Source organism: Thunnus maccoyii, chromosome 5 (assembly GCF_910596095.1).
Source record: "Thunnus maccoyii chromosome 5, fThuMac1.1, whole genome shotgun sequence".
In the NCBI taxonomy this organism is placed as follows: Eukaryota; Metazoa; Chordata; class Actinopteri; order Scombriformes; family Scombridae; genus Thunnus; species Thunnus maccoyii.
This window is the reverse complement of record NC_056537.1, coordinates 12953004-12972317: the sequence shown is the minus strand read 5'-3', so window position 1 is coordinate 12972317 and position 19314 is coordinate 12953004. Positions and strand designations below refer to the sequence as shown.

The 19314-nt window shown below is 40.1% G+C and overlaps 1 protein-coding gene and 1 long non-coding RNA gene across 2 annotated transcripts; one reads left to right on the top strand and one right to left on the bottom strand.

Moving 5' to 3' along the window:
- The first annotated feature begins 14 nt into the window (after nt 1–14).
- Nucleotides 15–4700, top strand: LOC121896898. The gene is made up of 3 exons (XR_006096136.1): nt 15–144; nt 4219–4254; nt 4364–4700. It is a non-coding gene; the product is annotated as an uncharacterized LOC121896898 (long non-coding RNA).
- Nucleotides 4701–7142: 2442 nt separating this feature from the next.
- Nucleotides 7143–16304, bottom strand: taf3 (TAF3 RNA polymerase II, TATA box binding protein (TBP)-associated facto). The gene is made up of 7 exons (XM_042412749.1): nt 15851–16304; nt 15166–15408; nt 12366–14191; nt 12199–12281; nt 11359–11629; nt 10989–11095; nt 7143–8038 (listed from the first exon to the last, which is right to left on the bottom strand). Exons 1-7 carry the CDS (start codon nt 16014–16016, stop codon nt 7924–7926), a joined length of 2811 nt encoding a protein of 936 aa, XP_042268683.1. The 5' UTR covers nt 16017–16304; the 3' UTR covers nt 7143–7923.
- Between the last annotated feature and the right edge of the window lie 3010 nt (nt 16305–19314).

Sequence of the window (19314 nt, the reverse complement as noted above, 5' to 3'; positions counted from 1 at the left end):
GCTGTCGTCAGTCCTGCTTTTCCCCAGGGTCATAGGTCGTGTTCCCCTTTGTGCCTGGCTGTTGTTTCCCCGGGGGGAGGGGGAGCCTATCTTCTTTTGTTGAGCCGGACTTGCAGGGCGAGGCCTCTACACTTGGAGGGAAAGGTAGGGGGGCTGTTGTCAAGTACTGTTTGCCATAGCAGAGGGACGGGGGGGAGACCTAGCCTAATTATCAAACCATTCAGTATTGCCTCAGCAGCTGCACAATCCAAAAATATTATTCATAGCGAGTGTTAAGAAACATCCCATTTATGAAATCCGACTTAATCCTTGTATCCATAGCAATTTCAAGGCACCCTGGCACCAGTGCCGAGTGCGCTCTGTTAAACAGAGCCTAAAACAGGTTTGTATGCATAATGTGATATGCGACCTATTTTTCCCATACATGCAGACAAGCCCACTTTGCAACATGCATTACCATTAAGCTTGAGGGGATGCTATAAAAAGATAGTCTAAACCTCTCTGGAGAATCAGGTTTCATTAAGATGGAGGAAAAATACAATAATGTTATCCCATCTGCAGCATCCACATATTTCCTTTGACTCAATTAGATCTCAGGGGATCTTATTGAATAGATTTGTTATAAAAGGAGCGGGATTGTTGTAAAGAGCCGCTCCTGTTTCCCTCATGGGTATATACAATACATACAGTACAGTTTTCTGTAAGGTACATAATGCCATCGCACAAATTTATATCTTGAATTTTCTACGAGATGTTTGTTGGAGTGGATTCCAGAGGCCGAAGCCTGGTTGCTGGCACCTTCTAATACTAGCCTCCTATTCTTAATCTGAGATTATTACTACTGTAATCCTATCATAATCCTCCACACGTACCATGCTTTGTTGTTTACATCAAATGTTTTCCCCCTCATGCGGTGGAACTGGAGTCTCCCACATCATCCGGCATTTGAATTTGCACCCATTCACGACAAACTGTACAGTGTAAAAATAGGCCAGCTTCAAACCCAAACGGGCCACATCACGTCATATTGAACGCATCGCTTTGAACTTTAAGGCACACTTTTTTTTTCTTAGCTCTGCCTTTTATGAAATCATTTTGCAGAATGGCGACCAACTAAAGGGCTCTCAAAATGGAGAGAGGGAACTTCATCTTATCATCCTTTCTGGAGGAAATCTGTTCTAATCTGTGTCAAGATGTACTGAGCACACATGATAACACCTCCTTATCAGGGTCCAGTTCTGCTCAATTTATGTAAATTCCATCATGGATGTAAATGTTCCTTCTTGTTCTTTTAGATATAATTGATGTCTTTTGTTGTTTTGACTGAGGGAGTATAGCAAGGCCTGGGTTGGTTTCAGTAAATATCTAATCACAGGTTCGTTTTTTTCAGTGATCTATGCAATTCAGAGACACCTGCATCACTGACACATTCATCTCTTTTTTTTTTTTTTTTTTTTTACAGTCCACACAAGTATCTGAGCCCTTGTGGAACTTTGAAACACAGGGGAAGGTGAATTAAATGACTTGAAATACTACAAGGTATTGATTTTTCTATCCCGATACAATTTAAAACTAAACCACCACCTCCTGATTGAATCGTTTTTGTCTTGTGAAGATGGGATTGATATGAACTGTCAAATTCATTTGATTCAAATACATGCTTCTGGGCTTAAAAAAAAACAAAAAACATATAGGGACACCAGAAGAACAGTATCCTGCTCACAGTCACAGCATGGGAGAACGCCTCAACTGGAAACAATACAGCTTATGACAATATCCAGCCTAGACAAAGAGGCAGTCCAAATACGGGCTGCTCCACAAAAGCTAGCCCAGATTTGAATGAGGGGCCAAACCCAACGTACCTCATAGGCAGGTCCTCATTCCTGACAGAGATCCCGGCCGCAGAGGGGGGACAGCGCATGCTGTTGGCATACAAACTCTGCACCAGGGCCAGCTCAGAAGAGTGTTCCAACATCGGTGCTCTGGAAAAATCCACCCGGTGTAATGGACACTTTCTTCTCTTTCCCTCTTTCCTCTATGTGTTTCTCTCCCGTTCTCTGTCTCCCGCCCACTCTTTCTCCTCGGTTTTGTGCAGCAGAGCGTCGCCCACCCCCTTCGCTGACTGGCGTGGCTGAAATAATCCTCTCTGACAGCTCATCGTGCGCTAATGCATTGTGCTGCCTGCGGCAGCCCAGTTTGCAGGCTGTAAAGCTGTGGCCACAGTGGCACTCTTGCACTAATTGACACCCATATTAGGAAAACTTCAGGAAATTGGACATGGATGATTTATTCCTACTGTCAGATTGGGGAAAATTAGAGGAAACATCAACACAGTTGCCACAAGATCTCATCCACAAGCCCTGGTTTTGTGGCATGTTATCATGTATTTGAATCATTGAACTGCTCTAAATACAGGCCAAAGCAGAGGTCCACTCCGGCAAATGGGTTTATGAAGCCTAGTAGCATCATAACTGTGCCCATTATAACTGATTTTATCAGTAAACATTTTACCCATCTCTGAACACCTGTATATACCATAGATAAACATTTTAACCATCCTCCACGTAGTTCCTTTGCAGTCTTCTGCCTGACATGTGGATGTACTGTACATGTCACAGTTGCTCCATTAGTTGGCTGATATGAACCAGCGGATGACAGATAGAGAGCTTTCCTTGACACCATCATGTTATTATTGCTTTGGAACAGATTTAAAGAAAACCTGCTCAAATATAAGCAAACAGTATAGGCATGAATACTTGTTAAATAAGAACAGATGACAGTATCGTCCTCTACAGGGCACATTGTTCACCATTCCAGACTGCAGCCTATCTACACTGGGACTGAAATACCAGCAGTGCTTGAAAGTTAATTTAACTGGCTGTGAGCCTGTTATCAGCCCACCTGTGTGCCTACCCAAAGTATTTCAGAACATAATGTACATGTACTCAAATAGCATCTGCCTGAATGTAATTCTGCAGCAATATTGAGGATAGGAAATGGTCGCTCCACATTTCAGTTAAATATACCCCCAATCATTAGCTGGCGGCAGGATTCAGAGCATAGTGGAGAAGGCTCACCAACCTCTTTCATCAAAAGACATCTAGCTTTGTCCAATGCATCTAATTTGAATTGGACAAAGCCCATTTGCCTATGGTCAGGACTATATTGTTTCTCTCAATACTATCATGCTTATATTTTGCTGCCATTATTCCATCAGATTGATAATTTTTAGAGTATTCTGCAACAATATTCTTCACACAAAACCCAGGAGAAATTAAATCTAGGTCTCATTCTCCCATAAGTGTTCTGTCCCATTAGAGTAACATGACATTAAGAGGGAAAGTCATCTGAAACAGGGTCATGTTAGTGTGTGCTGGTATCATGAGCGAGAAGACCAGCATGAAGGGGCTCCCACTTCCTCTGATCACGGCACAAAATCTTCTTCATTTCAGCCCCGCGCCTTCTGCCGGCATGAATATTTTAAACACTGATGTTGAAATCCAGTTCGTTATGATGTGTTGCTGCTTAGTATGACTGTTAGTGCCACAGGCGCCGTGTAGAGCCCTTCTTCCTGCTCTGATCTACCAACATGTAAGAGCACTACAAATGCACTTTATGATAATGTTCTGCGCTTTCCGGTTGAAACCATGTCGAAAAAAAGATTCCAGTAGAGCAAGTAAGTAGAATAATATGATATAAAAAAGCATGGGAACGATATAAGAAATACATCTATAATACATCCTCTGAAAGCTATAAATACATGCAGCAAAGATGTCTCTCGCTGTACGAAGCAGCCACATCCTGTGCACACATCCACTGCAATGTGAAAGTGGCTGTCAGTAGGTCTTAGTGCATGCTGCGGCCTGAAAAAATGCACTCATGCTTGTCATGTAATAAGTCAAATAAGAGCACATGTTTACAGGCACTGCAGGTGTCCTCGTGATGAGTGAAAACAAATATCAACTCTCCCTTTTTACTTCTTGTGGGCACCTGTGGGACTGATCGCTCAAACAAATACTGTCTGTGTTTTCATGGCTTAAAACTGAAACTGTTACAGCTCGGTGCACACTGTGCTTTGAGGCGTGCACTAATTCCAAATACAGTTTTCATGAATTTTAACAGTGAGGAAGCTAACCTGATGTCAAGCAGAAATTTGCACTTGAATTTGAAACATATCACCTGTTTATATATAAATAAGCAGTGTATTCTATATTACAGAGGCATTGTGGGGCAGTGTAGGTGCATCTGGTCAAGGTGAAAACATTTTTAACTAATAGGAAATAAAAATGTAATCCTTTTTATGACATACGTGCCACAGTCCTATCTTTACCAGTACTGAGCAGTGAAATTTATGATCCAACAGATGCTACCAGCAAGCTTTGACTGTACGAGACCTGACACCAGCATGTGTGATTGAAGAGGGAGAGAGAGAGAGAGAGAGAAAGAGAGAGAGAGAGGCCCGCAACCATGAGTGGAGTCAGCCTTTTAGCATTAGACACTGTTTAATAGAGGTCACTGCTAACGCTTTTACTTTAATAGAAAGTCTTTTTCTCAACAACCTTTTGCTTTGCTAATTTATCGCTGACATGCTTAATTTGTTATTTAAGATAAAGTATTTCTCCTTTAATTCTGTTTGAGCTGCCTGTTCATGTGGGCTCGCATGAGTGAATGCATTTCATATGATAAAAAGCTACACCACATTGAAATGTCAGCTTATTTTGCATGGGCAGAAGTCATTTTACTTCCCCTCTTCATTGGTCACACATCATTTTTTCCACTTCCTCCTTGATTCAGTTTTTATCGGAAGACGCTGAGTAGATTTCCATTAGGGCTGTCGAAAGGAAGGACAAACTCAAAGCGAGAGAGGTGAGAGAGAAGAGGTGGCCCCATACAGTACAGTATGTCACAAGTTTTAAAAAGTGAATGAGTCAGGTGTGCTTTCTATCTTTAGACAACATAAAGTATCGGAGAGCCTGAGCAATGATCTGATTTATTAGGCATCTATGATTGTTGTCTATTGGACTGTATTCACCAAATAAGGTTGTGGAGCCAATCAGTGATCGGGTGTGCCATACTTTCCTTCAGTTAAGTCAGGATAAAACTAAAATAAATGACTTTGGCACCACATCAGAAAACTTGGTGTGCTTAAATTTTAACATCAGTTAATACAAGCAAACCCATTACTACCATAGCAATATAGCAACAATATGAATACTGTCCAATGAAGATTTATAAAAACAAATCCATGCTTTCACCCTTAAGGTTGAACAACTTTGAAGGGACCATACCAGTCTGTCCAAGAATTTATTTTAAAGTATTTCTACTCCCCCTCCAGTCAGTGTGTTTTGCTTGTTGTTGCTTCACTTGTACGTTTGACCTTTGTGGTGCAGAGTGACATATGTGCAGTGTTGTGACACTAGAATCATAGAAACATCTGCTGAAAAGGGGAAGTTTCTCTGTGTGCTCATCAAAAAAAAAAAAAAAAAAAGAGTTTAAAGCATGTACCTACAAGCATGAACTAGTTTGGCCAATTGGGTCAATAAAATGTCATTTTATTTGGTGAAAAATGTCAATCACTGTTTCCTGAAGCCCCATGTGACATCCTCAAATGTCTTGTTTTGTCCCGACCAGCTGTCAACAACCCAAAGATATTCAGTTTACCATCACATAAGACTAAAGAAACCAGGAAATACTCATATTGGAGAAGCTGGAACCAGAGAAATTTTGTATTTTTTTCTTAAAAAATGACTGAAAACAGTTGATGGACTATCAATATAATTAGTGATTAATTTTCTGTCGATGGATTAATCAATTAACAGCAGTTAAACTTTTAAAATAAACAATATTTGCAGTATTTTTTTTTTTCAGATAATTTGTGTAGAAACCACATCAGACACAAATTATTATAGTGTTTATGTTTTTAAACATGTCTGAGGGGGGTCTTTAATTAATTAGTTAAGCATCAAAATACATCTGTCTTTCTGCTATAATCTCAGCCAACTACAGTTACAAAGTCTGCCAGCACTGGATGGCTGATTGTTCCTAGAAATAAATAGTGACACAGTAAAGCCGATAAACATCTAGACCTTTTAGAGTTCAGCGTGTTAAGTCACGGACGACTAGTAATAAAACCTTTGAACACAGTTGATGACAAACTTTTCACTGGTGCATTTTACTTCAAAGAATAGGAAAAAAAAAGTTATATCAAACATGCAATATCTGCATCATAAACAGGAGAATTTGTTGATAACTTGAGGAAACACGTTTTACTATCTCACAATACATTCTTCCCCACAGAAATCTACTGTAAGTCTCACTAGCTTCTGACAGGCTGTAAATCTTATTTACAGTCGCAGTCACCTATATGTTCCTTTTATGGAGGACAGCAATTTTAGAGCTGGAGCTGGTTTTACAAGGCATGCTTGCAAAGATAAGGATTCCACATGCATCAACCAAGAGACACCTGTTTCATTTCTTACATTCATAATGTGGCCGAACACGTTTTTTTTTTTTTTTCTTCATGGTGTGTGAGCCTGCTGGGGTGTCTACACATGTCCCAAGCAGCATGCCACAGCGTCTGTGCAAGAATAATGACACCATGTGGTCATTCAGGGAAAGGCAAAAACAACTCTGCTGCCAATGGCACAGGAGACATTTTTAGACACATAAGACGTTACAAATCAGCGCCACAAAATCCACAATTAATCTTTTGAATGAGCCTCACTGTGCAATGTGACTATCAAGCACTCCCGTACGTATCTAATGGAGGTGAAGCGCCGACTGACGATTCAGCAGAATAGCTTCAAATCTAGTCTAATGCACTGAACAGACTGCTGCAAGGGTGGATCCTGAACTTGATCCGTAGCTGCGCACGGCTTAGAAAACATCCAACTCATGACAAATCGTTTCGTCATCAACTCTGAAATAAGCAGGAACAAATTCAACATGTGAAACTTGGTTTGTTAAAATATCTTCATTCTATTTTTGTAAAGCAAATGCAAACAAACAGCTACTGGAGAGAAAAAAAATGAGGGGAGGGGGGGTAAATGTAGAGAAATCTGTCCAGGTTGAAGAGAAAATAATGGAAATAAGGATGCAACAGAGGTGGGTGACAGAAAATCTGTATACAATTTTGATGGTAATGAGATTTTACGTTGTAAAGTCTGCGAGTACGCAGACTGTTCATCTTTAATATTGAAATATGAGCGAAATGAATGACATTACAAGCACAGCTACAGTATAACTCCAGGACAAAATCCATATGAAGAAAAAATAAAAATACAAACTTTAAATTTAAAAAATGTACAGAAATTACAGAAAATCATTCGAGTTAAAAACCAATATCTGAAAATGGATTTAACAAGTCAGAATCCTAAGAACAAAATGCACTTGGCTTGGAAGTTGGTATTTACACGTTTATACACACCCGATGCAATCATCATTATATACATGACATTTCAATGATACTGCAGAAAACTGGGGAAAGGTTGGATGTAGAGGTCATTCCTTTTGTGGCAACATGAAGGGAACAGAAATAAAGACGACGGATGTTAGTTGTTCTCTGGTTCTGCTTGCTGACAAAGTTGAGCTCTGATCATATAGAAACTGTCATTATCTTCTTATACAAACATAATTGTCATGATCTCCTCTGACTGGACATCCAATACAATAAGCAAACCATTTACAGGTGAGAAGGGGGGGAAACCACAGAGTCCACATGAGAACTAAGGCTGGATATGTGCTGGTTAAAGCCTTTTTTTCTGACCAACTCACAATGCAATCATGGCTGACATCATTAAAAAAATCATCAGAAGTTGGTATCAGCCACAATTTCTTTTTTTTAAATTTTACAGCAGTGCCACAAGGGTTCAGTGATGGCTTCAAGTCCAAAAAAAGTCCAAAATATGTGCTTTTTGCATAGTCTCAATGCAGTTTGTGTTTCCTTTTCTTGTGTTTTTTGTCCTTCTTCTTGCTGGAACATTTAACACAAAACCACTGCTGGTCCTCAGGAGGGGCTGTAAGGATCCCAACACAAGGCCTGAGCGGAGAAGAGAAAAGAGACAGTAGTTCATGTTAGCGAAAAGATGCTGAGAATGCAGCTATTTTTACATTTCCACTAGGGGTGTAATAATATGTGTATTAATCCCAAACTGCTACAGGAGGCTCAGTTTGGTATGAGACTTTCTTCGGTTCAGTACACCCTGTCAAATGATATAATTTCTGTCAACTAAGCTTAATACCGTCGAACCGAGTTTATGTATTAGCATAATACATAAAACAGGAAATCTAAAGTGCGAGAGATTCACCTGGACAGCTTTGGAAGTGGTACGGTTGTTATCTGTTGGCTAAACTATGCTAATCGGGTTAGATGTGTGGCTCATGGCGAATGCAAATGAGGGGCCATAAAGGGGAAGAGCCTCCTATGTTACTTAGATGTATTGTTTGAAAACATTACAGTTTCCTAGTAAGTTAAAGGGATGCTGGAAGAAAAGTGGAACTGATGAAAACTGTCAACTTTTAAAGTTTGGTGATGTTCTATCTCTGGATACACGAACAATAAAACATGTTTATCCATTTGCATCATTTGAATTCTTCTGTGACATGACTTGGGGCTCTGCTATGATGTTCATTCATGTGCATTTCAGTCAGTTTGTTGCGTCTGCTCTGTACTGTTTAGACAAACCCAAGCTGCAGTCGTCCAGGAACCGTCCACTGCTCTGGCAGGGACTCTCACAACTAATGAATGGACCTCCTTGGCCACAGAGAGCTACATGCAGTACTTGTGTATATACAGACTACATATACTGACTATAATGTTATGCATTAATACTACACCACATGTTAAAAACCTTAAACTGTACTGCTGAAGCTAATGCTTGATTCGGGATGTATTCAGACCAAACCAGGCGTTGTGGCGCACTGCTGCAGAGTTGAGTGGAGGTGTGAGGAGGTGCGGACATGTTTGTGCTCTAGAGTGTCACTGCTGTGAAACAATCAGAAAATAACATTTTATCGATCTGATTCACCGGCTTTCTCGCCGCCACCGCTCCCTCTCTTCATTCACTCTCTAGAAGCTCAGCCACAGCCGCTCTCTCTCTTTTTCTCTCATCTTTTTTATAATGAGTTGGGAAGCCGACAGCAAAGTCTAAATTTACTTTTAACGTTATTAAATGAAGAGACATGTCCTCCCCTCTTCCTAGTAACGTCTCTGTACTGCATCATCGTTTTAAAGCTCTGATCAGTCTGATCGCCGGCTGTGATTGGCCACTGCTGTGCGACGTTGGGTTGCATTTCTCCAAAAGTTGACTCTGGATTAACTGTCTCGCCGCAGGCCACTGCAGTGCTGCTGTGGCCAAAACCTCTACAGCCTAAATGCACTACCCCCATTCAAATGAATTGGAGGACCGGCGTTTTCACCATACTGCCTGTTTGGTCTGAATACGGCCTTAAAGTCCCGCTTCACTCAAAAATGTGTTTTTCTTCTTGCTCCTTCAGTTAGATGTTTGAGCTTCGCTGTGCAGAATGATGCATGTGGAGAGTTCGACACTAGAAGTCTGTTTTCACATTTCATCTGCTGAAGGTGGAAAGTTTTTCTGTGCTCACTGAAAATCAGTTTTAAGGCGTATCTATGAGCATGATTGGTGACATCACAACTACTTTGGAGCCAATCCTAGTCCAGTATTCAATTTACACAAGTGTGATGTGGAAACTTGAAAATGGACTTTTCAGTGAATTAGGAGACATCTTGTGTCCAGCAGTTAAACTTTAGAAATGAGAAATATTTGCATATTCAGAGATTCTGAGTTTTTAATGAGGGAGAAGAAGTAAATGTCATTTTAAGGATTGTGACAAGATGATTGAAATTCTTTTTTGGAAAACTGTAACACAAATTATGATTCAAAGTAAAATATTTTATACACATCTTAAAACATGTCTGTAGGGGATCTTTAAGTTCATAATAAATATGACAAACTCATCCTAATGAACTTTTTTCCATCTTCATATTTTGTGAATATAATATGCACATAATAATAAATATAATTGTAATAAGAATAGTGTATTACTGACATAGTGACATTTTTGCTCTGGTCCGAATCAGTGGAGTAGCTGTTAACTTGGTGTATTTTCCTGTTGGTTCGGTTTCTTTTTAAACTAAGAAAAATCCATGTGACAACATTCATTTCACTCATTGTTCAGATGTGTTTGGGGCGGGAGCAAGAATATAAACACAGAAAGAAGGTCCTGAGGAGGGCCCACTGTCCAAATACAATGTACTACATTGCACTAGTCCAGGTCCGACATCGATTCATTCTCCGGCTAGTTGCTAGCAACTGTTAAATTCGCTCATCCGCATCCCACTACGCAAAGCTCACCTAACTACAGGGGCCGTTTTGCTCAAACTTGCAGAGTACGCCTAATAGTTGGATCGGATTGAAGTCGGATCACGTTCCCACCACAAACAAACCGCTCCAGAGTTTGTTTGAGACCGAACCGAGACCACCTCCTCTAAAGGGCCTCAGTGTGGTTGTTTTGGTCTGTAGCTGCGATTACTGTGTTCACACCTGCCTGAATGAATCGCACCAAGGGGGAAAACGAACCAGAGTTCGGTTTAACCAGACTAAAAAGCGCAGGTGTGACACCGTTAGTGAGCATATACCGATGTTTCAGTGGTGTAATTGTGAGAATAAGAATTATTTCTAATGAATTGCCGTGTAATTTTTACATTAAAAAAAAAAAAGTTTAAAAAGTCATCATCCGAGTTTTTTGTTTGTTTGTTTTCTCTGTGGTACCAAAACCATACCGAACTGTGATTTTGTGTATTGTTACACCACTAAGTGACACGAACAGACACAAAAACACAGATCAACTTTAACAACTGGCACTACTTACACATCTATGCTAAACAACTGTATCGCATCTTATAAATGCAAAACATGGAACAATGGAGGCCAGAAAAGAGGTAAATACACGGAAATAAAATCTCTTACCAATGATACCAATCATCACAGTCATCACATCCTATCATGGGACTGCCATCATCAGGTTTGTTGCATCCAGGACAGATCCAGATCTGGTTTCCCCATTCATCTCGGATCTTGGTTAGATTCAGATAATGAAAAGGATTAGCAACATGCTGCTCAATGATGAAATAGCCAGTGCATAAAAAAATGCAGAATATCAAATATCCTTTTAATTTAGGTGTAGTTCATTTATTTTACCCTCAGACTGAAGAAAACTTGTTCAAGTTAAAATGCATTGCATACATTTTTGCTTTGCTCGAACATGAACAACACTCTAAAAATACTGTTGTCATGCGCACCAATCCACAGTCAACAAAAGTCTAGAGTAAACACTCACCACGTAGGTACTGACAGTCTCTGTTACTACGCTGCGAACAGGCATTTTGAGGGGAGCGGCGGGAGAGAGCATAGGAGCCGGGGAAAGCAATGACGACGGGGCAGGAGCCGGTGGAAGTGGGGCGGGAGCAGGGGGCATAATGGGCACCACTGGGGCTAGAATCGGGGGTGGTGGGGGCGTCCGAGAACGATTCCCAGGTCCAGACTTGGCAGCAGGGGTCTTAGGTGCTGGCGTTTTGGGCTCTGAATTTGGAACCACCTTGCTGATAACACTGAGGACAGAGACAAATACAAGTTGACACAAATAGCATAACTAGTATGACTTATAGTAAGTACTATTATACATACTTTTATATCTCTGTATAGAGTATATAATGTAAAGAACAAACCAAACCCAAGTTTCTCTACTGACACCAAAACAATACAATTTCAATACAAAACCATTTTTCCATTTAAAAATGAAGCCAAAGTTCTCACATTTTAAATTAAGTCTAAATACAAGCAGTTGTATAAGAACTAAATAAAATAGTGTAAAACTGGCAAATTTTGTATTTAAAAATCAGGAAATATCTGATCAAATAATAAATAAACCACATTATGAATTTGATCATATACTTGATGCCAGCTTTTGATACTCTTTCTTACTTTTTTGACATTACAGACACAGTTTAGATATTTGTTATCCAGCCCACAGAAAAAAATGTCTTAGTAACACTGCTAAAGCAAACAAACTTCAGCTTTTAATTGTGCAAGAAAAAGAGGACCCTGCATAACATGCAAAGAGGTGATGGAATAAATATAACCAGAGAGACATCACTAGAAATACTCGTTCAATGCTTACATTTTGTCCTGGCCAGCTCCAACTCTGAGTGTCAGTCTGGGGATGACTGGAGACGGTAGAGGTGCGGGAGTGTCTACTTTCACCTGGGAAAAAAAAAAAAAGACATTTCAGTGACACACTCACACTAACACACAGACATAATGACATACTGAACAAGATAAAGTTACCTTCTCCAATCGAATTCTCTCCTTTTCTTTTTCCTTCTCCTTTTCCCGTTTTTCTTTTTCCCTCTCTTTTTCTTTCTTCTTCTCTTCTTTTTCCCTCTCCTTTTCTTTGGCCTTCTCTCGCTCCTTATCCTTCTCCTTATCTTTCTTTTTCTTCTTCTCCTTCTTGTCTTTCTTCTTGTCCTTCTCTTTGCTCTTTATTTCCTTATCCTGGAGGATTGGGGCCAAAGGAGGAAGCATGGAGGGTATACGCAGGCAGGCAGACGGGCTGAACAGTGGTGGGATTTCACTCAGGGCAAAGGGCGCTAGCGCAGATTGCTTCTGCCTGTCGTCCTTGCTCCTGTCTTTGCCCTTGTCTCGCTTATCTTTGTCCTTCTTACTTTTTTCTTTATCCTTCTTTTTGTCTTTGTGTTTCTCCTTCTCCTTCTTAGAGCCATCTCCATCTCTGTTTTTTATCTTAACGGAGCCCTCCGGCAGAGTGAAGTCTCGTGGACTGAAGTGCTCATCATCCTTCACTCCAAACTCCTTCCATGGCAACTTGCCATCCTTGGAAAACTCCTTGTTCTTATCCCGGTTCTTGTCCTTATTTTTCTCTTTCAGCTTGCTCTTGTCCTTGTCCCGATCTTTGTCTTTCGGCTTGTCTTTTTCCTTCTTCTTCATTTTAGTTTTGAGCTCCTTCTTCAGCTTTTTCTTAACGTCCACTGGTGAAACAAACTTGTTCTTCTCCTCAAAAACCTTGAGAAGAGGTTCAGGAGTCGGTGGTGAGGCCGATCCCGATGAAACAAATTCTCCATGACTTGGAGGGGGAGGCGGACGGTTGACCTTTCGGATCACCTCATTGATCGAATCATCCATAGTCCAATTTCCTAGGTCTGGGTGTGCCTGTAGGTGAAGTGGTGTTGATGTGTCCTTTACAGAGTTGCTGGCCCCAATCAGGATTTTGGGTGTAGATGGCTCCATAATGGTCAGTCTCCTGGGGCTCGAAAATCCATTGCTGTCGGAATCAGAGCCAGAGGAGAAAGCAAAAGGATCTGGCTCCCGCTCAGCACACGCTCTGGCGATCACAGCATCAATGGAGTCATCAATAGCTGTATTATCAGGCTCGAGTTTCTTGAAGGGGCCCTCAGCTGACTCTCTGTCCTCTATATTTTGACGCATATGGATGTTCTCTTTGCCCATCCTCTCACTCAGTGCAAGCATGGGTATCTTGGGTACATGGGCAACTTCTGTCTTGCTCTGGGGTTGAGATGGTTTGACCGAGCCTATCTTTGGGCTCTTGGGACTTTTAGGACTCTTCGTCCTGCCAGGGGATTTCTTCCTTTCCTTAGACGGTTTTGGAGAATGGATGGGACTGCCACTCACTGGAACAGGAATGACCCCTTTAGGGGACTTAGTCCGTTGTCTGCCAGGGGAGGAGACCTTAGGCTTTCTTCCTGGAGTGGTAAGGGCCTTTTGATCAGAGTGTTTTGGTACTACCATCTGAGGTCTGAAGGAAGGCAGGGTTCCAGAAGGTGTTTCAGGTGACAGGGGGTCAAGGCTATCGTGAGAAGGCAGCATCCCTGGTGGAACACGCTGAGGGTTGAGAGAGGTAAGGGGCTCCCTGGGCTCAACCCCCCATTCCGGGCTGAGGCCAGGGTACAAACGCGGTCTCTTCGAAGTAGGCATCATGCCCATAGCTGCATCGGGACTGTCCAGGGACCTCTTCAGTGGGTGGTTCTCATCGTTGACTGTCTCATCGTCGTCCATTTCCTCCTCGTCCTCCTCCAGTGCCACCTGCATAGCTTCGGCTGAGGTACCCATGTCAGGAGGGACCTCTTCCTCCTCCTCTTCTACAAAAAAGAAAGGAGACAAAGAAATAAGTTAAGCACTGTTTTCAGTTCGTCTCCCAGGATTCTCATGACCACAAGACCTGTTTTACCATGTACACAAGTTATTTTGGTGAGTCATCCAAATATATTATTTGACCCAAAGATTCAGTTTTATACACAGTTTATTAGGTACACTTAGTTAATAGGAATGCCCTGCAATAAATCCAGCCTTCATAAAAGTTTAATGTTCAGTTTTTGTTGAAACTGTTTGAGAGAGCTGTTGAGTCAACTATATGTATATTTTGGAGGCTGTAGTTTGTGATGCTGTTGAATAGTTGTTTGATACTAGCATAACTAATATTTCATTTATTTACATAAATCAGGTGGACAAAATATTAGAAACAACAAAATAACAAAAACTGCACTTTATATCCTTCATAAGGGTATGATTTATTGCAGGACTGTTATATTAGACTGCATTTGTTTGCTAGGTGTACCATACATATATAAGCAGAAAGAATATAAATATACAGATATAAGAATTAAATATATATCCTAATATTTTGCCCCCCTCATGTATGATAATGGAGTGGACAAAATATTAGGAACACCATTCAATATAATGCACTCCAGTGCACCACCACCACCCACTAATTATCACCTTTCTGACAATGTCAACAAAAACTAAAAAAGTATAAGCCTTGTAAATGTAGAATTTATGGCAGAGCTGTTGTATTGGATTGCATTAGATTGCACAGGTGTACTTAATGAAGTGGCAGGTGAGTGTGTGTGTATATATATATATATATATATATATATATATATATACTTTATTCTTGGATATGCAGTCAACTCTGAAGTGTCCTGTCCAGGTTTTCCACCTGCGCATGACAGATCCCTCTCCCCAGGAGCTGACCACCACAAATAAACTCTCCATCTGCGGAAACTACAGACCAGACAAACAGATGTGCATATAAATACTATAAAAAACTAACCTTCTTGTAAGGAGACCAGAGGTGGCATGTAATCTGGAATGTAATCCTTCCTTTCCTCTGCATCTCGGGCTCCAGGCTGGGGAAACTGCAGAACATTGTTTTTGCTAACAGGAAAGAGCGGCGTTTGATGGGCGAAGGCCACAGGCTCCAGGTTGTGGACATAGTCCTCCAGTTCAGTCAGACTCACCCCCAGCAGCCTGAAGGCCTGGCTGACATCGTCCAGGACTGGATCTGTTCTTCCATCTGAAATGTAGAATAAAAACAAGACATTAAAACTCAGCATTCTCACCTAATTATACTCTTTGTTAGTGTTGATGAAAGCGTGGGGTAAACGTTTGACAACATAACAGACAATGTGTTACACACAAGGAGGTCTCCTGACTGATGTTGACATTAAAGCTAACAAGAAGTAGTAATGCTCAACAGGTTTCAGACTGATAGAGTGAAGCGTGTCACAGCTAATATAGCTAACCAACGTGAACATATGCGTTTTCCAGAGCTGGAAAATATCAGCCACACTTATGACAATACATGGACGCTGTTTTGCTATCTAGCTACTGTACTTTTTGACACATCAACCTTTGCTAGGGGGCGCCAGTTACAGACCCAGTCAACAACAACGTGATCGTCTACTTCTGGTTTGTGGTGTTAAAAAAGTAATCAGGGAAATAAACGAAGCACTTACAGAGCTCAGAGTACCGATGGCAGACCCTGGCTAGCTGCTGGATGTACCGATGCAGCACATCGGACAGCAGATCGCACGCAGTGAGCTGAACCGCATCCCAGCCCAAAGCCTGGCAGATCTGCGCCACCGACACACGCAGCAGCGAGCGGGCATAGCTCTCACACATCTCGCTGACTTTGTTACGGTCTTAATCCCGGTCAATCCCTCTTCCAAAACATGCCCCCGGTCTTCATGTTTCACGAACCCCGCGAGGGGCTTGAGAAAACCCGCTACCGCGGTTAATTTGGGACATCTACTTCAGTAAATATATTGGCGCTTTTGCCAGAGTCGCCATCTTGATTCCAATCGATAGACCCATCCCCGAAAAATTTGACCGCACATGCGCAGAAGTGAGCGTCTGCCTACACGGCTCTTGTGTGTTCAGGCGGTTCATCAGTGACCGGCGGCGCGCAGGAGCTCAAAGTCAGTCAAAAAGTAAACATTACAGCGATATTACCGCAACACGTTATGTTGGACACCGATAAAAATATTTACTGTAGTCTCGACTGAAGAGGGGATGGCTCTAAATAAACAACAAGCGGCTTGCTAATGAAGATCAACACATGGACCGTCGGTTTCGGTTTTCTCTCCTCATTCGCTGAGTCACATTGGAGTTGGAGAAAACCACCCGAATCAATGTCTAACATATAATTAACTAATTGATAATATAACTAACTAAATATAACTAACTAACTGACCACTGCACTGAAAATAAGGCCAGTGGTGGAAGAAGTACTCAGATTTACTTAAAGATCTCCTCCAGACATGTTTTAAGTTGTATATAAAAATACTTTACTTTGAATAATAATTTGTATCTGATACGTTTTTTTTCACCACAAAAAAAGTTCAATTATCTCGTTACATCTACTCCTTATTCCTCATTAAAAATGCCAGAATCTATAAATATCTAAATATATTTCATTTCAGAAGTTTCACAGTTGGACACAAGATGTCTCCTGCTTCACTGTAAAGTCTGTTCTCAGTGTTTGTGCACTTTGTGCTCATCACACTTGTGTAAGTTGAATATTGGACCAGGATTGGCTCCAAACTATTCGTGATGTCACATGCTTGTTGTAGGCCCGCCCTGAAAATTGGATTATCAATGAGCACAGATGAATGTGAAAACAAACTGCACATATATCATTCTGTACATATATCATATACATTTGACTGACAGAACAATAAAGAAGAAGAAAAACATATTTATGAGTGGAGGGGGACTTTAAGTAAAAGTACCAATACAGTAATGTAAAAATACTCCATTACAAGTAAAAGTCCTGCATGAAAAATCCTACTTAAGTAAAAGTACATAAGTATTAGCAGCAAAATGTAGTAAGAGTATTGCAGTAAAAGTACTTATATCATCTCTCTGACTGATATATTATTAAATATGACATCATTAGATTATTAATAGTGAAGCATCAGTGTTAGAGCAGCATGTTACTGTTGTAGCTGCTGGAGGTGGAGCTAGTTTCAACTACTTTATATACAGTTAGCTAGTTTAGCCAGTGGTTCCCAACCTAAGGGTCAGGGCCCTCCAAAGGCTCACCAGATAAATCTGAGGGGTCGTGAGATGATTGATGGGAGAGAAAAGAAGAAAAAACAAAGTTCTGATACACAAATCTGTTTTCAGTTTTTAGACTTTTTCTCTAATCTTTGATTTTTGGTGAAATATTGGATCATTTGAACATTTATTGAAATGAAACCATGTGAGAAGTTTAGAGGGAAAAATCACGATTTAGGGGAGCTGTTAACAACTGATAGACATCTGAAATGTGACCCCGACTACACACTGCTTTTTGTAAGATGTCAAGAGCCAAAAAGGTTGGAAACCACTGGTTTCATCTTTAACAGTGTTTTGTATTTTAAAAGCTTGTTATATTATCCATTGTGTCAAATCTTCATCTGAAAAGTAACTAAAAATAAATGTAGTGGAGTAGAAAGTACAGTGTTTCCCTCTGAAATGTAATGGAGTGGAAGTATAAAGTAGCATCAAATGGAAATACTCAAATTAAGTCAAGAACCTCAAAATTGTACTTTAACTACAGTCCATGTACTTACTTCCTTTCCGCCACTGGATCATTAACGGTCCTTGAAAAAAGGCTGAACTAAACAGTTTAGTTTAGTTCAGCCTTTTTTCAAGGACCGTTAATGTGGTATTTAGCTTCTGCTAATTTTTAGTTTTACTTTTGATTTAAAAATGTTCAGATGTGAAACCTACTGTTGTCGTCCACGGTAATGGTAATGTATGGTAAGATCTAACCTCTTTATTTTCTGTGACAATAACTTATTTCTACTTAAAAATAAAAACAATCCAATATGTCTCATCAAGGGTTTCTTGTAGAACTGAGTTGGACAGAAATATGTCAATAAAAACATTTCTAAAAGAGAGTATTCATTTTGTAAATGACACACAAATAAGCTGCAGGTATAAATAGGCAAGGTCATACTGAATACATATATTTATGTTCTCAAAAAAGCCTCACTCACCTGCTCCCCTATTTCCATAAAGTCCAGCTTATCTTTATTTTAATTAGTTTTTCAAGCATGTTCTTTAATATACAGTTGAGAGGGATACCAGATCATTTCACTTGTCTCTCTCTCTTTAAAACAAATTCACAGATCTGTTCCTGTTCATACACAACCTTTCACTTCCCTAAACTTAAATTTTAATTTTAATTTAGAGGAAAGTCTTGACTGAGTACATACCCCACTTATTTAGTTTAAAAAATTTGTGTTGTGTAGAAGTGCTTTCAGTGTCTCTCAACTATCGGCTATAATATTAGGATATATTGTGATTATCAATGTATGTTTTTTTTTTTTTGTAGGATCTTAATAGATTGTGTCTGTTTTTCTTTATTTTTGTATCTTTATTGCTTTTATTTTATAAATGTATTTTACTGTCTTCATATTTGATCAAATTTGTTATAAGTCAGTCATAATATGTTTTGTGACTTACACTCCCATGTGCTGTCTATGTTGACCAGGACACTCCTATTACAGATTATTATTCTCAGTGAGGCCCTCTTCTGGTTAAATAAAGATCATTGTAATTTTCCATTACACATTTATTGCATCACTTTGCCTACAACCACCTTTATTAACATGACTGTAAATATAGTTCTATATATGCCTCTACATAATACATTTTAACTCTACCTTGACATCATAGTCCACATGTCGGTGTAAAATAAACTTTCAACTCTGAAGCTCAATGGTATTTGAACTGTTAACTTTCTGATAGTAATATGTATGTGACCTATCACCTTGTACTGTAGCTTATCTAAACCATAATCAGTATCACTTTTTTTATTGCCTAGAGCCTAAACTTAAAGCAGACATACAGTAACTTTAAATAAGTTCACAAATAAATAAAACATATTTTCTAACATTAACACTCTCAAAACCATGGCTTTCTACTGTGA

What these genes read in the sequence shown, in the direction of transcription:
- taf3 (XM_042412749.1), bottom strand. Translation starts at nt 16,016, where the DNA reads ATGTGTGAGAGCTATGCCCGCTCGCTGCTGCGTGTGTCGGTGGCGCAG. An exon ending in AGAGAATTCGATTGGAGAAG is followed by an intron (nt 12,282 to 12,365) that starts GTAACTTTATCT and finishes TTTTTTTCCCAG; the next exon opens with GTGAAAGTAGACACTCCCGC. An exon ending in GGAGCTGGCCAGGACAAAAT is followed by an intron (nt 11,630 to 12,198) that starts GTAAGCATTGAA and finishes CTCTGTCCTCAG; the next exon opens with TGTTATCAGCAAGGTGGTTC.